General features: G+C 42.6%; 2 protein-coding genes across 5 annotated transcripts in view; one reads left to right on the forward strand and one right to left on the reverse strand.

Annotated features, from left to right (window-relative positions):
* Positions 1-2823: 2823 nt before the first annotated feature.
* LOC139538845 (guanylate-binding protein 1-like) overlaps positions 2824-17020 on the reverse strand; it is a 31148-nt gene continuing 16951 nt past the window's right edge. For 2 of the 4 annotated variants that reach the window (XM_071341333.1, XM_071341334.1), the window contains 10 exons: positions 12306-12529; positions 12008-12135; positions 11754-11863; positions 11089-11300; positions 10338-10580; positions 7936-8216; positions 7611-7823; positions 7274-7376; positions 3929-4053; positions 2824-3770 (listed from right to left, as the gene is read on the reverse strand). In XM_071341333.1, the coding sequence (XP_071197434.1) occupies positions 3288-3770; positions 3929-4053; positions 7274-7376; positions 7611-7823; positions 7936-8216; positions 10338-10580; positions 11089-11300; positions 11754-11863; positions 12008-12135; positions 12306-12477 (2070 nt within the window). In that variant the 5' untranslated portion in view covers positions 12478-12529 and the 3' untranslated portion in view covers positions 2824-3287. Of the gene's footprint in view, positions 3771-3928; positions 4054-6394; positions 7009-7273; positions 7377-7610; positions 7824-7935; positions 8217-10337; positions 10581-11088; positions 11301-11753; positions 11864-12007; positions 12136-12305; positions 12530-12815; positions 13458-17020 lie in introns of those variants that run through there. The other 2 variants (XM_071341332.1, XM_071341335.1) reach the window with 2 other exon arrangements.
* Positions 13752-16478, forward strand: LOC139538847 (piggyBac transposable element-derived protein 3-like). Its single transcript, XM_071341336.1, has 2 exons — positions 13752-13860; positions 14104-16478. Exons 1-2 carry the CDS (start codon positions 13832-13834, stop codon positions 16040-16042), a joined length of 1968 nt encoding a protein of 655 aa, XP_071197437.1. The 5' UTR covers positions 13752-13831; the 3' UTR covers positions 16043-16478.

Consider the following 17020-nt stretch of genomic DNA (forward strand, 5'->3'; position numbering starts at 1 on the left):
GCAAAATGCAGTGCTATCTGGCCCTAAATCGACAGTACACCGTGGCTAACTATTTGACCTTGGTTACTGATCAAAACCTTAAAGAAACCTTGACAAAGTACAAGCTCAGTGAGCACAATCTTACAGTGGCGTGCCGTGGGCCTGGGGCCTGGGCCTTCAGTGAGGTACTACACAGTCCCACCCGAATTAATCCACCTCTTATTACCATCATTATGATGCCATGGCTCTAGACACTATACATTTAGACAGAAACGCAGTATAACCAGGCGTTGCGTCACCTTGAAATTGACAAATTGACATTTTTGGGTAAACAGTGTTTACCCAAAAACATGACACAATCAATGCGTCTTTTCAATATTTCCCTTCACCTTTTCATTGTGCAGCTCCGTTGCCCTGCGCGCTTGTTTTTTGAGCTGTAGATCCACTCCGGTGTCCCCAAAAGTTTTCAAAAGCACAATTGCTTGTAAGTGCCCAGCCGTACTTTGGAGTCTCGTTGCTGCCTTGGTTAGACAACTCAAGTTTGCAAAGCCAGTGTGGCTCCAAACACCAAATCGATCACTTGCAAATAATAGGCATTCCCAGCAGTACAGTTTGCAGTGCTTCTCGGAACCTGTGAGCCATTGACAGCGCTCGTAGTTGAAACTTTGAAAGTGGCTTTCCCGCCTGTGACAGGCTTTGTGGCGTCGGGCGACCTCTCCTTACAATGTCTAACTTTTCTTGAAAAGTTCGTCTTGAGAATGGCGTTATAATTATATCCTCGACCAAATCGATATCTTCTCCTCCTTCCGCCATTGTGGGTTGAAAAAACAGCTTAGTAGTACGCGAATTAATTTGTTTATCAAATTCAGTTTCCTAGATCTGCATAGACCTGCCCATAGGACCTGCCTCTCAATATTGGTAATCCAATCAAAAGACGTGCACGCACTACGCCTGCTAGCTGGCTCCTGTGTAACACTGGAGCCAGCTAGCAGGCGTACAATAGCCAACTCTAAAGCTGATTGGTTGACACTAAATTTTCATTTCCATTCACTATACAAGCGCCCGCACTGTTGATTCTGAAGGCCTGAGGGCAGATTTTAGACCCCTGGCAACACATGATGGCTGAATATGATTGGATAAAAGATCTAACATAAAGACCAGCCCTCCAAATCTCAACCTGGGGCTGGAAGCAGTGCAACCAAGAGGAAAGCTATGAAATGAAGAGTATAACTCTTACTCTGGGGAATAATTTAATACATATTTGTGGGAAAATATATTTAAAAAAAAAAATTATATTCTGATGATGTTTAGGCCAGTAGAGAAGGCCTTGCAGGCCCTGACGGCCCACCACTGCAATCTTACCATTGAGAAGGGTAGACACAGGAAAATCTGGCTCCCTGTAGAGGAAAGGCCGTGCAACCACTGCACAACAGTAGAACCTGAAACAGATCTGCATTTCCTGACAAAATGTAAAAAATATAAAACAATTAGTGTCATTTCCCCAAATTTGAAACCCTCATTCAAAGTTTCAAAGACCTCTCTGATGAGGATAGACTACCCATCCTGTTGGGGGAGGACGCAGCGAGCTGTGGGTTGGCAGCGCACTACATTGCTCCTTGCCATAAGATGAGGGACAGTGTCTGACAGACCAATCAACCTGCACATTTCCTCTACTGTATGCTTATTGTTATTGTTCAATGTATGGTTATTTTGACCCTTGGTTATTGTTACTGTTGTCCTGTTGACAATTTTTATTATTATTTTAATATTGTAAATATCCAAAGTAAGCTTTGGCAATATGTACATTGTTACGTCATACCAATAAAGCAAAGTGAATTGAGAGAAAGAGAGAGAATGACAGAGAAAGAGAGAGATAATGACAGAGAGAGAGAGATAATGAGAGAGAGAGAGTGTAACTTACCGAAGGAGAGCAGGATGTGTTTGTTGAGTTGTTGGCCAATAGCATATTCCATGGTCAAGTTCGTCGACCAAACCACACCTATCATTATCATATTTCCCAGGATGCTCTATTGCAGTTAGATTTCTTAAAAATAGTTTGTTTCCATATCTGTGTTTTTGCATGTACATTGATTGATTTATTAATATATTAATTCATTTTATGCTACACAAAGATAAATAACATACTTTTTTCTAAACTAATCCAATCTGTAAATTGGATTTATTGCACCGTTACTGAAATGGTTGTTCCCGATTAGCTGGTTTAGGTAGTCTCAATTATTCTTTTTTCTAATCCTGACAGTCATTCTAAATGTAAATTGTGGGTGAATAAAAGTCCATGGTCCAAAACACAGTAAAGGCTGGCCACCAGAGAAAACACAACAAAAGCTGGTCACTAGACTACGCTGGTCTATGCTATTTTTTTCAGCAGGTTACAGTACAGTATATCTGTTTATCAAAGTAAGGTGGATAACACCTTGGTCCTGCTTTCTGACATTCCCCTCAGGTCTTGATGTGCATGGTGTGTCCAAGCAGCAGACTAATGAAGATCAGTAGTTTATATGAAAATCATTCCTGCATGTATTGTCCTGGCCCTAAAGCTGATCTGGGTACTGATCATCTGAGTAGAGATGTGTTCATATCATTCCATAATTACAGTTCCTCTTGTTGTCCTGCTGTTGATGTACTCATGTTTGTATTTGATTACATTTATATGAGGTGACTGAAAGACACAATGTCTCTTTTTCATGTGAATGTTTGTGCTTATGTTTCCATGTAGAGATTCAGCTGGTGGTGTTCAGTTCATCAGTTCTCCCCATTGATCAATAGCTCTACTAAAACAAGTTTAGCGTCATCCTATCCTTAACCCTATCAGAGTGTGAAAAGTTATCGAATATAGAAGCAAGGTTTATTCAAACAACAATCACAATTACAAAACATGATAATGGTCATCCCTTAATTAAGTGAAAAGCGCATTGAAGATGAGCAGTTCCATTCTAGCCTTATGTGTAGTATAGAACAACACATTTGACCTCGACAAGTTCAGCAAGCTCAATTATTTTACCCTACATCCAAGAACAAAACAAAAATCTTAACTCTCCAATTTTAAGATTAATCTATAACTTTTAAATATGACGTAATATTATCAGAATGAGAAATCAGTGGTTATAAACTGAGGAACTGACGTCTGTGAAGTCACAGCTGGTTTGGCCACATTGTACCATTATTGCACAGCAGTCTTTCTGTTGCACTATTTCCTAGTAGTTTTACTGGGCTCTTCTGGTTAATGATGAGACTGGAGAAAGGGGTGGCTGCTGATCTGGACCATTGACAAATCTCTGGTGAATCCTTTAGACCTCTGAGCCAGGGCTTTTGCCAGTTGTACCTGTGTTGACTTTGGGCAGAGTTGTGTCTTTAGAGTTGCCAACTGCTCCTGTTTTGAGTTTGGGCGTGGCCATCTTGTCTTGCTTGAGTGTCATGCGCTCCTTATCAGGGATATTGCCAACCGCACCTGATTTGAGATTGAATCTGACCTGCTCCTTGAACACAATCGCCTTGCGTTGCTCACGGGCTTTCTTATAGTTAAAGTAGTGACCTAAGCCATTGCTGACACTCTCCATGACACCCTGTGCTATGGCTCTGAAGTTACGAGACTGCTCTTCCTTCTCGCACTTGGCCTCCTCCTTCTCTCTCAGGCTCTGTATCTCCTCCTTCATGGCTGCCTCTTTCTCTGTGAAGCCCTTAGCCATCAGCTTTTCCTGCTCATGGAGCTTGCTATCTAGCGCTCTCTCCAACTCCTGTTGCTTCTCCTTCGCCTCCTGGACCATCTTAGCCTAGAATCACAGAGGGACAACATAACAAGCAAGCTGCATCTTCTCAAAGACTACTGTGTTTACCTTCCTCAATTACTACAATCTATCTGTGGTTATAGTTAAAAATATATAATTTTATGAGACATGATATACTATAGGTTCCCAGTGTCCATACATACCTCTAGCTGACAGATTCCCTCCTGATGACTCCTCTCCCTCTCCTGGATTAGTTTCTCTAACTGGTGCTGTTTCTCGGCCTCCATCTTCACTGCCTGTTCAGCCAGGGCTCTCTTCTCTTGCTCCTCTGTGTCAGAAAAGACAGTAGCCAATGGCTATTTCTCATGTGCAAACTGATTGATTCCTGGTCTGAAAACCATTTGAACACCAAAATGTGGCCCAGTATCTGAGATAAAAGTAAGAGGATTGATGTCTTTCATTTTTGCATTGTTGTTTTCCTTTGTTTTTCTCTTTTGTTAATTTTGTTGGTGGCTTGGGGGGGTGACGTCTTGGATGGTTAAGAGGCATCTGTCGGGAAAATGTGGGGGGATCTTGGAGGGTTAGCGGTTGGGAGCTTGGGCCAGTGGCCGATAAGTGGCTGGTTCAGGTCCCCATTTTGACTTGGTGGAAGACCTGTCGACGTGCCCTTGGGCGGTGCTTGGACCCTGGTTGATATTGTGGGTCACTGTGGATGGGAGTCTGTTAGATGACTGAATGTAATGCAAATGTTGAGCGGCTTCACTGCAGGTAGATTGTATGTTCAATAAAAATATATAATAACAAAAAGAGGTGCGTCAGGCCACAAAGGCATAAATGGTGTTTTCCAGATGCGAGTCAGTAACAGACTACTACTACTTACATTAACACTAAAAGATTCAAAGTGGATTCAAAACAATTTATTTATAAACTGAAATGCATTTTATATTCAACTTCAAATGATAATATCCAAATTAATCATATTTTGCTTCAATAGACAACGTTCTCAAAGAATATAATACCATAAAAAGAAGACTGAACAAAAATAGAAACGCAACATGTAAAGTGTTGGGTCCCATATTTCACAAGCTGAAATAAAATATCTCAGAAATTTTCCATACACATAAAAAGCTTATTTCTCTCAATTTCTTGGCACAAATTTGCTACATCCCTGTTAGTGAGCATTTCTCCTTTGCCAAGATAATCCATCCACCTGACAGGTGCGGCATATCAAGAAGCTGATTAAACAGCATGATCATTACAGAGATGCACCTTGTGCTGGGAACAATAAAAGGCCACTCAAATGAGCAGTTGTCACACAATTCAATGCCATAGATGTCTGAAGTCGAGGGAGCATGCAATTGGCATGCTGATTGCAGGAATGTCCACCAGAGCTGTTGCCAGAGAATTGAATGTTCATTTCAGTATGTCTAACCGGCCTCAACACCGCAGACCACATGTAACCACACCAGCCCAGGACCTCCACATCCACTTTCTGCACAAACTGTCTCAGGGAAGCTCATCTGCATGCTCGTCGTCCTCAACAGGGTCTTGACCTGACTGCAGTTTGGCCACCTTCGATGACCACTTGCATGCTGGAGAAGTGTGCTCTTCACGGATGAATCACAGTTTCAACTGTACAGGGCAGATGGCAGACAGCATGTAGGGTGTCGTGTTGGCGAGCGGTTTGCTGATGTCAACATTGTGAACAGAGTGTCCCATGTTGGCGGTGGGGTTATGGTGTGGGCCAGCATAAGCAACGGACAACAAACACAATTGCATTTTATCGATGGCAAGTTGAATGCACAGAGAAACTGTGACGAGATCCTGAGGCCCATTGTCCTACAATTCATCTGCGGCCATCCCCTCATGTTTGAGCATGATAATGCACGGCCCAATGTCGCAAGGATCTGTACACAATTTTTGGAAGTTGAAAATGTCCCAGTTCTGGGATGCTCTGGATCGACATTGTGTTCCAGTTCCTGCCAACATTCAGCAACTTCACACAGCTATTGAAGAGGAGTGGGACAATATTCCTGTCACGCCTTGACCTTAGAGATCCTTTTAATTCTCTATATGGTTAGGTCAGGGTGTGACTAGGGTGGGCAATCTATGTTTTCTATTTCTTTGTTGGCCGGGTATGGTTCCCAATCAGAGGCAGCTGTCTATCGTCGTCTCTGATTGGGGATCATACTTAGGCAGCCTTTTTTCTACCTTAGTTTGTGGGATCTTGATTTTGTATAGTTGCTGTGTAGCCTGCAGAACTTTACGTTCGTTTTGTCTTTTATTGTTTTTTCGGTGTTCATTTGTAATAAAAGTAAGATGTTCGCCAACCACGCAGCACCTTGGTCTAATTCTTCCATCAACGAGCGTAACAATTCCACAATCAATGGACTGATCAACTCTATGCAAAGATGTGTTGTGCTGCATGAGGCAAATGGTGGTCACACCAAATATTGACTGGTTTTCTGGTCCACATCCTACCTTTTTTTTAAGGTATCTGTGACCAACAGATGCATATCTGCATTCCCAGTCATGTTAAATCCATAGATTAGGGCCTAATGAATTTATTTCAGTTGATTGATTTCCTTAAATGTAATTCAGTAAAATCTTTGAAATTGTTGCGTTTATATTTTTGTTCAGTGTATATTATGATTGCAGAAAAGTCTTAGTTATAGTCTAGAAATGTTTTTATTAAAGCCTCTAGATTTAAGCGTGATAATTTCACCAAAACCTGTAAATACATATACTGTATGAGAAAAATAATACATCACTCTTGCATATAAAGCTTATACTGATACTAAGCATGGCTATCAACTTGACTTTTCGCTTTACATTGCTTGATAAAGCTAACAAATGTGTACATGCTCAGGTAATACACAATGTTTCTACTTCATAAAAGCTCCCCTCATGAGCTTATATTGAAAGAAAGTGTTGGCAGCGTCCAATCCAAATCGAAGAACAGGCATGACTGTAGACTCAAGGAAACCTCCTTCCTTCTCAGGTGTGTTGCTCTTCTTGAACTCCTCTATCTCCTGTCTCATTAAGTCAGCTTTCTCCTTGTGGCCCTTCTCCAGCAGATCCTTCTGCTCCTGCACCTTGCACTCCAAGGCCCTGTGGAAGTCCCGTTCCTGTTGCTTCATCTCCTCCTTCATCTTCTCTTCCATCTGCTTCAACTTCTCGTCTTTGCTTCTGCGATCGTCCTCCATGGTGCGCTCCATCTCCAACCGTTTCTCTTCAGCAGCCTTCTTCTCCTGCTCCAGCACAGCTGATCTCTCCTTCTCCTCTGCATGGTCCAAAGGAAGAGTTGAGGTAGGAAAACACTCTACCTTCTGGACTACTCATATTCTCTCTCATATGGAGTCAACAGACAGCCCCTGATCTTTTCCATGTTCTGGAGTAGGCCATAACTTTTAGATTACTCTTTCAAACATCCCAGATCTATGTTGACTTCGTGCAAGATTATCACCAATTGATTGTGAGAATTCACTCCAACCAGAAACCTGAATGCAACCAGATAATAACATCCCAATGGTATATTTTGGACTTACCGTGGATCTTTTTCTCATTTTCGGTCAATTTTTTGTCAGCTTGTAGGATGGAATTCTTCTCTAGACTCTTCTCCCTCAGGAACTGCTCAAGAATCTCCTCAGCCTGCAGAAAACACCCCAAAAGGCCACATGTTTTATCATTGGTTGATGGCAATCTGTTTCTGGTATGATGCTGCAGATGGAAGCTAATGTGCATCATAACAGTAACAGAGGTTGATAGAAACAGCAATCCATCGACGGAATTGAAACTAAGTGGATCGGCCTGAAAGATGAGAACAGCTCCAGTGTTTAATATGGATTTTTTTATGAATGTTTCAGCCCTAGAAAGGATTCTTACCCTAACTCCTTTATCAGGCTCGGCCCGGTACTGTGCCACCATGTTGTCATGGTGACTGCAGTAAAGCTCATATCCTCCAGGTGTGGTGTAGATCCCCTCTGTAATCTTCTGGGCCATCGGAGCAGACAGCTTCTCCAGAAGGGCTGCACACTTCTTCTCTGAGGCATCCTCGTTCTGGATGAGAAGGACAGCGTAGTGCTTTGCAATGGCCACCTGCAGGAGTCAAGACTGTTTTAGGGAAGCATTTGTAAAAAGTGGTCCTTGACAGAGTTAAGAACTAAGGCAGTGTTTGTACCAGGCACAGATCTGAAATGATGACCCTTACCGCCAACGCTTTCAAGAAATCCCCATTTTCGTCTTTGAAGGATCGTTTCATGAAAGCCTGCGTGGCCTGGTGGTCTGAGCGGAGGTGATGAGCTGAAATCTGACCCATGTCCACAGGGAATAAGGCCTTCACCTCCTCCATGCCCCTCTGGTATACTACCTGGCCCTCATCCACAGCAGCCTGGTTCTCAATTTGAGCCATGGCCAGCACCGCATTCTCCAGACAGGGCACAGAGCCTTTGGCTATGGTCTCCACATAGGTGTTAACCAAGTGGCCGAGCACTGCAATCAGATAGAGGCGGGAAGAAAAATATAAGTGTATACATTTGGTGGTACAATAACATAGGCTACATTGTTTTTATTTTTTTATTACACCTTTATTTAACCAGGTAGGCTAGTTGAGAACAAGTTCTCATTTACAACTGCGACCTGGCCAAGATAAAGCAAAGCAGTGCGACACAAACAACAACACAGAGTTACACATGGAATAAACAAGCGTACAGTCAATAACACAATAGAAAAAAAAGAAAGTCTATATACAATGTGTGCAAATGGCATGAGGAGGTAAGGCAATAAATAGGCCATAGTAGCGAAGTAATTACAATTTAGCAAATTAACACTGGAGTGATAGATGTGCAGATGATGATGTGCAAGTAGAAATACTGGTGTGCAAGAGCAGAAAACAATATGGGGATGAGGTAGGTAGTTTGGATGGGCTATTTACAGATGGGCTATGTACAGCTGCAGCGATCGGTTAGCTGCTCAGAGAGCTGATGTTTAAAGCTAGTGAGGGAAATATAAGTCTCCAGCTTCAGCAATTTGTTCCAGTCATTGGCAGCAGAGAACTGGAAGGAAAGGCGGCCAAAATAAGTGTTGGCTTTGGGGATGACCAGTGAAATATACCTGCTGGAGTGCGTGCTACGAGTGGGTGTTGTTATCGTGACCAGTGAGCTGAGATAAGGCGGAGCTTTACCTAGCAAAGACTTATAGATGACCTGAAGCCAGTGGGTCTGGCGACGAATATGTAGCGAGGGCCAGCCGACGAGAGCATACAGGTCGCGGTGGTGGGCGGTATAAGGGGCTTTGGTGACAAAACGGATGGTACTGTGATAGACTCCATCCAATTTGCTAAGTAGAGTGTTGGAGGCTATTTTATAGATGACATTGCCGAAGTCGAGGATCGGTAGGATAGTCAGTTTTACGAGGGTATGTTTGGCGGCGTGAGTGAAGGAGGCTTAGTTGCGAAATAGGAAGCCGATTCTAGATTTCATTTTGGATTGGAGATGTGTAATATGAGTCTGGAAGGAGAGTTTACAGTCTAGCCAGACACCTAGGTATTTGTAGTTGTCCACATATTCTAAGTCAGAACCGTCCAGAGTAGTGATGCTAGTCGGGCAGGCGGGTGCGGGCAGCGAACGGTTGAAAAGCATGCATTTAGTTTTACTAGCTTTTAAGAGCAGTTGGAGGCCATGGAAGGAGTATTGTATGGCATTGAAGCTCATTTGGAGTTTGTTAACACAATGTCCAAAGAAGGGCCAGATGTATACAGAATGGTGTCGTCTGCGTAGAGGTGGATCAGGGAATCACCCGCAGCAAGAGCGACATCGTTGATATATACAGAGAAAAGAGTCGGCCCGAGAATTGAACCCTGTGGTATCCCCATAGAGACTGCCAGAGGTTCGGATAACAGGCCCTCCGATTTGACACACTGAACTCTGTCTGAGAAGTAGGCGAGGCAGTAATTTGAGAAACCAAGGCTGTTGAGTCTGCTGATAAGACAGAGTCGAAAGCCTTGGCCAGGTCAATGAATACGGCTGCACAGTACTGTCTTTTATCAATGGCGGTTATGATATCGTTTAGTACCTTGAGCATGGCTGAGGTGCACCTGTGACCAGCTCAGAAACCGGACTGCACAGCAGAGAAGGTACAGTGGGATTCGAAATGGTCAGTGATCAGTTTATTAACTTGGCTTTCATAGACTTTAGAAAGGCAGGGCAAGATGGATATAGGTCTGTAACAGTTTGGGTCTAGAGTGTCACCCCCTTTGAAGAGGAGGATGACCGCGGCAGCTTTCCAATCTTTAGGGATCTCGGACAATACGAGAGGTTGAACAGACTGGTAATAGGGGTTGCAACCATGACGGCGGATAATTTTAGAAAGAGAGGGTCCAGATTGTCTAGCCCAGCTGATTTGTACGGGTCCAGGTTTTGCAGCTCTTTCAGAACATCTGCTGTCTGGATTTGGGTGAAGGAGAAGCTGGGGAGGCTTGGGCAAGTAGCTGCGGGGGGTGCGGAGCTGTTGGCCGGGGTTGGGGTAGCCAGGAGGAAAGCATGGCCAGCCATAGAGAAATGCTTATTGAAACATTCAATGCCTCTGTGCAGAATCTGCTGATATTTGACTTACTTCTCCCGGTAACTTTGTGGCCCCCTTTGACAGTTTTTGTACGGCTCTCCTGGAAAATGAAGCGGCAGAAAGTGTCTGCAACCTTTCGGAAGCTTCCACACAGGCCAGCCTCGTCCATGGAATCCAGGTGGGGCATGTTGGCAGGAGTTGTAGGGGTGGGGAATACAAAGCACTTGCGCGAGGGGAAGTAGTTCCGGATGCACTCTCGTGGGAGGTTGTACATCAGATTCTTTTTACCCCCACCTGAATGATAGTCAGCATTCACCATTACAGTTGACATTACTCTATTTTTAGGGCTGGTTTCCCAGACACAGACTAGGCCTTGTCCTGGACACAAAAAGTGTGTTCAATGGAGAATCTCGTCTGGAGGCCTAATCTGTGTCTGGGAGACCGGCCCTTAGTTCACCATCCAAACACACAATCATTAACAGACACGCATATACAGAGATATGATTAAATTAACATGAGGCAGAAGACTTTATGACCAATAAACAAACTGGATAAAATAATTGTGTCACTTGATTTATGAGTCTGTTTGATTATGAGTCTAATCCTACAATACATTTGCATAGGAATGATTTTAGAACGTGTAATTTAGCAAGTGTCAGAGCAAATATCAATCTTCTTGTTTTTCAACCTCTTTGTTCTTGTGAGAATGATTGTTCCAATTGTATAAATGTTCTTGGGGAGCACTATTCTAGAGACATTGTGCACAGTTGATCATTGGGGTGGTGGCTAATGCTAATGTCACCTTTTCTGAGCTCCAGGGAATGCTCCAGATACTCATCTTCGGTGACGTTTCTGCCGTCGATCTCGAGTAGTAGAGTGAAATCTCTGATGGCCCACACAAAATTCGGAAAGAACTGCACAAACTGGGCGTCCCCTCCTTCCTCGTCATCGTGAGAGGATGAAGCTGCACTGGAAGAATTCACCTTGATCCGCTCTGTCAGCTCACTCACATATCTATAGGGCCGGTTGAGGATTGACTGATAAAAGCTACCAAAGTTCAAAAAAATACTGTGCGTCTGCATTGACATGTGCCTGCTACGGTTGTATAAGGACTTGCTATACAACAGTTATAGCATACAAGTCATTTCAGTTTCATTTTGAATGGACTGTGTCCACATGCACTGAGTAACCCCTAAGGGAATGGATATAACAAAGTACAGTGTATTAAACATTCTGCAAACACATAATTAATGCTGTCAGTAACACAATATATTGCTCCAAGTCTATAAGGACATTTTGCTCAGCATCCAATAGATATACAAACATACAGCACTTTCACTTTCAATATGAGAGGGAGTTCCAAGAAATGGCCCGGTTGGGGGAAATATCCCCTGTCCTGTTAAAGTCAACAGGAGAGGAAACAGGGGAGGTTTGCCATGGGGAAATAGATATTGGTTTAAAGGATACTGGAGGTTCTCCACGGCTTGATTGTCGATGGTCCCTCGACTGTTGTAGACCAGAGTACTGCTTAACAGAATGGCCAAGGAAAAGATCCAGGCATCATTCTTAGAATCTCCCTGAAACAAGTATGACAACAGCAACATGTGTTGGTGATCTGGCGAAATGTAATGAAATTATTTAAAATATATGTGTGTTTAGATATTTGTTCACTGTGCTGGATTACTAATGTGAATTTGAAAGACTGAACGTTGACCTCTCACCTTCTCCACATCCCCCAGCCCCTCTGTATCCAGCAGCACCAGGGTGTGGTCTCTTTTTTCAGGGTGAGGCACACACCACATCCAGATTCCCTTAGTCTTGGATTGGATGGTGGCTCCCAGGGCAAAACCTAAATCAATATTTCAAAGACCATTTTAAGAAAAAAAGTATGTAATACAATTTATTTCTAAACCAGTGTACAGATGAAAATAAACATTTAATTGGGCATTGACTATTGATGTACAGCTGATGATCAAACCAGTCTGTACATTTGAATTTGTTTCTCAGCATCAGTCTCACCTTTTCTCTTTCCAGCCAGCTTGTTCATGAGGTAGGACTTGCCGGTGCGGTACAGCCCGACCACCGCCACCACTACGACTTTCTGGTTCAGTCCCATCAGGTACTTGATGGCACCAGGGACTACATGAAGCTCCCCGTCGGCGTTTTCGACCAGACACATTGGGGAATCCATGGTCAAGTAGCTTCACAGGATGATTAGCCTACAGCTCCCAGAAATAGTCAATCTATAATAAAAGTATTAATTAAATATAGTTCAAGTGAATTATTTATATAAGTTCATTATCGATTCCTTCTATAAATTAAGCTCACAATGTGAATATAGTCTAGGACTACTGCATAGGCTATGCAAATACATTATTAAAAAGATCTGCACCATGAAACAGCTTAGCCATATGCATGCAACATTTAGTTGAATTATTGTCCAATGTCAGCTTCAATTTCATTATGAAATTCCTCTGCAAAAATGTAATAGTTTCCTGCTATGGTACAGCATTCGTCGGTCCTACTTACATAGACGACTCCTCCAAAAATCCTCTCTAAACCAACTGAGGTTAATCGCAGAGGAACAATGTCCTGCTGGCTATATATTTGCTGCGAAACAGAAAGTGAAAGTTGCCTCGGCTATATTTTTGTTCACTTATTTTAACCAGTCCAATACGAGATTGACCTGACGCAAACTACTTTGTAATTCATCAACAAAATCTTTCAAAATGTCGGAAGGAAATGCAATAGAAATAGCCAATTATCGAGCTATTGTTCAACTAGGAATAAATCACGTGGTAGTCGGAACTAGAAATTGGAGAGAAGAAAAAAACACGGAGCTCTAAAATCTCCGACTTCAGTGCGTTCAAGTAAACTGGGAAATCTGGAGAAAAAAAACGAGCTCCGACTGAGATTGATTTCCATCTCGGAATTCCAAATCGGGAAATCGGGCCTCTTTCTAGAGCTCCCACTTTCCGACATGAAGATAACTGAAGTCATGACATGATTTGACCTCGTTCTTTTACCGAGTTCCCAGTTGTCTTGAACGCACCATTATATACGTGCGATTCAACCAGTTAGTAAATCTGACATTTCGGAATGTCCTAGTTCCCACTAGCACGTGATCGCGGCATTTAATGAATCACTGCGCAGAGCAGGGACTTTTATAAATCACCTATTTCTTTTACTATCCTAACGCTGACCACAGGCTGAATAATAACCCACTTCAGCGTTGCCGAGGTAAACTCCCTTGCACTGCTTACATTTAGGATTATTTTTTACATATTGATTTGCAAGTTGACTGGTTATATGAAAAATACTTGATCCATCCTTAACCTATTTAATCCCATCGGTCACAATAGTGACCGTAAAAAACGTTTTCAGTTATAAGGCTCTAAACACGTTACTGAATGATGTATCAATGCATTTCCAGCAAATATTGAAATAATAAAGGGTCTCAATGAAAGATGTGCAGTGTCACATGTTTAGTGTAAATTGTCACATGACCAGAGCTGTTTACTTCCTGGTTGCACCATGAGAAGAGGATGGCTGCATCAAAGCTCCCAAACAAAAGGTTAGTAAAGTATGTTAACATAAAGTTAGGACAAAGATTTTTGGTACACATCATCTTTAAGGTGTCTAGTATTGATATATGCATTTGCAATTACTCAACTTTGTTCAGTGTGGTCATAGAATGTGTAAACATGTTGACGGCAACAATAGTGACCGGCGGGATAACACAGTGCATCTAGGTATTCACATACTTATACACATACATAGTTCTTGTTCTAACTTTCTACTCTGTTCTTTCTTTTAGTTTCACTTTGAGTCAAGTTCTGGATATGTTGGATCTAGGTGACCACCCAGACAAGCCATGCAACATTGTAGTTATCCCTCAAAATGAGAAAGATGCTGTCCTCAGTGATTGTGATAGTGATGGGTCAGATATGGACTATGAGGGGGAGACAGGTCATTTGCCAGCCAGGCTGTTGAATGCATATGCTGAACCTTTGCAAACAGATCATGACAGGAACAACGTTATCAGTGATGATGACCTACCCCTCACAACCCCCACTCCCCCATCCACCACAACCCCCCCTCCCCCACCACCCTCCACCGTTGATAATGAAGAGCCAACGGCCTCTACTCGCCAGAGGGTCCAGTCAGAAGAGCCAAGGGCAAAGCTGCAGGTCGTCAAAAATAAGGATCGAGTGTTCAAACGATCGAAGAGGCCTGCCACCGCTGTGATTCCAAAACACATAGTATACAGCCCAAATGCTGCAGAATGTGTAAAACAAAGCTGTCCCAACCCAATGGATGTTTTCCTACTAATGTATCCACCCACCCTAAGAGAGATCACCATTGAAATGTCCAACCTCTACTCCACCCAGACCAAGGACAAGCAACTGTATCTGAGTATGGATGAGCTCCTTACATTCTATGGGATCCTTATCACATCTGGGTACAGCTCTGTTCCAAGAAGACACAGGTACTGGTCACTTGACAGTGATGTACACAATGAAAGCATTTCAGATTCAATGCGGAGAAATCGCTTTGATGAAATAATGGCCTCAGTTCATGTGGTTGACAACACAAAGATCACTGACGACCCATTTTTTAAGGTTAGGCCCATCTTCTCTGAGCTCAATCAGTCATACAAAGTCATGCCATTTCAGGAATGGCTGTCAGTGGATGAGAGCATGATCCGATACTATGGCCGACATGGATGTAAGCAATTCATTAGAGGTAAACCAATCCGTTTTGGTTACAAGCTATGGAGCCTTGCCTCATCCAGTGGTTACATGTATCACATGGAGCCATATGGTGGATCCCACACTCTCCTCCCTGAGACTGGGCTGGGTCAGGGACCCAGTGTCGTTCTTGGTCTTGCAGAGCAATCTCAGGTGCCTCAAGGTTGCAAGTTCCTTCATGACAACCTCTTCACTTCGCTTGCACTCCTCGATGAAATGACAAAAAGAGGATATGGGAGCTCTGGTACGATGAGGCAGAATCGTCTGTTTGATGTCCCATTCAAGCCACAGAAGGACTTCATGAAGTTACCCCGGGGAACCTCTGAGGTTCTGACCCAAGGAGACAAGTTGCTGGTCCGTTGGAAAGACAATAACATTGTCACAGTGGCAACAAACATGGAGGAGAAATACAGTGAGACCTCTGTCAAAAGATGGAACAAGGAGCGACGTGCCTTTGACAAAGTCCCACAACCAAAATGCATCAACCGATACAATGAGCACATGGGTGGTGTTGACCTTCATGACCTACAGGTTTCAAGATACCATATCTCGATCAGGTCTAAGAAGTGGTGGTGGCCCATCTTTGCATGGTCTCTCAACAGTGCACTCGTAAACAGCCATTTCTTTTACAGAGACGTTATGGGAGGGACCATCGACCTGCTCACCTTCTCACGGATAGTGGCACAGTCTCTTATGCAAAAGTTTGGCACGAAACCACTGAGCCAAGGAAGGAGATCTTTACTGGCTGCTACTGTTGAAGATCAGGCAAGATTTGACAAAGCTTCTCACTGGCCAATCAACACGATGCACCGGTTCCAGAGATGTCGTCATTGTGACAAACGCACTACCTATGCATGTGAGAAATGCAAAGCGCCACTGCACATTGAGTGCTTCAAGATATACCCATGGACAGTAGAAAAGGAGATAAGAGTGAATGAAAAAGCCAATAAAAGAAAAATAGAAAAGTCGATAAAGGGTGATGAGAAGCAGTACAACGGACTCTAGGAAGAAAAGAAAAGTAGACGAAAAAGACAACCAAAATGACTGAAATGTTTTTGGGAAAAAAGGTCAATTAGGTCTGACTGATCACAGTTCAAAATAGTGATGCACAAACTAATCGTGCACTTGGTTCTGAAGCCTACCTCTATGATATATATTATTTTGTTCTGTGTAGGCCTCTACTTGAATGCATATTCTACAGGCTACCTCTATCCTAAATGTTACCTGTATGTTCAATGTGAATGAATAACACAACTGCTATACAGTTGTTAGTGAATGTTGCACTAAAATGTCACAATGACAATGTTACAATGAGTATTGCACTAAAGTACAAGTTCAAATGTTACAATAAAGTTACAATGTTAATGTTTCAATACATGTTACAATAAAGTAACAATGTTACAATGTATGTTACAATAAAGTAACAATGTTGAAATACGTCGATGGTTGTTGATTTTTGTCTTTGCTCTCAGTATTCGTATCGGTGTTGTATAAGGGTTTTTGTTATGTAAAATAGTCACAATAGAATGTGATGGGGCATTTTAGTAGCAATGCTGGGGACTGGCAGTGACAGTTTTACATGTGTTAATAACTGGGCCGGGTTATAAAGAATTTTGATGACTGCATAGGAGAAATATGTTAATTCAGTATATACATCACATTCTCCCACCGGTCACAATTGTGACCGACCATAAAACACACTTTTTCACCTACTTTTCCATGAAAATTTAAAAAAATGATGATCGATTATTTCAAAAGGTTACTAATGACACATGATTTAGATATTTTCATGTATGGGAAAAATTCGGGATTAAATGGGTTAATAATGTAGGCGTTTGCGGTTCATTAATTGATTAGATAACCAGAAAAAATCTTCTGACATAGGCTATATCTGCCACATGATTTAGCCTATGGTAGAAACAGTATGTGAACTTTTCTGTAGTCTAGATGCTGGACATAAAATGTATGACAACGTACTGTATT

The sequence above is a fragment of the Salvelinus alpinus genome, chromosome 14, assembly GCF_045679555.1.
Source record: "Salvelinus alpinus chromosome 14, SLU_Salpinus.1, whole genome shotgun sequence".
Lineage (NCBI taxonomy): Eukaryota > Metazoa > Chordata > Actinopteri > Salmoniformes > Salmonidae > Salvelinus > Salvelinus alpinus.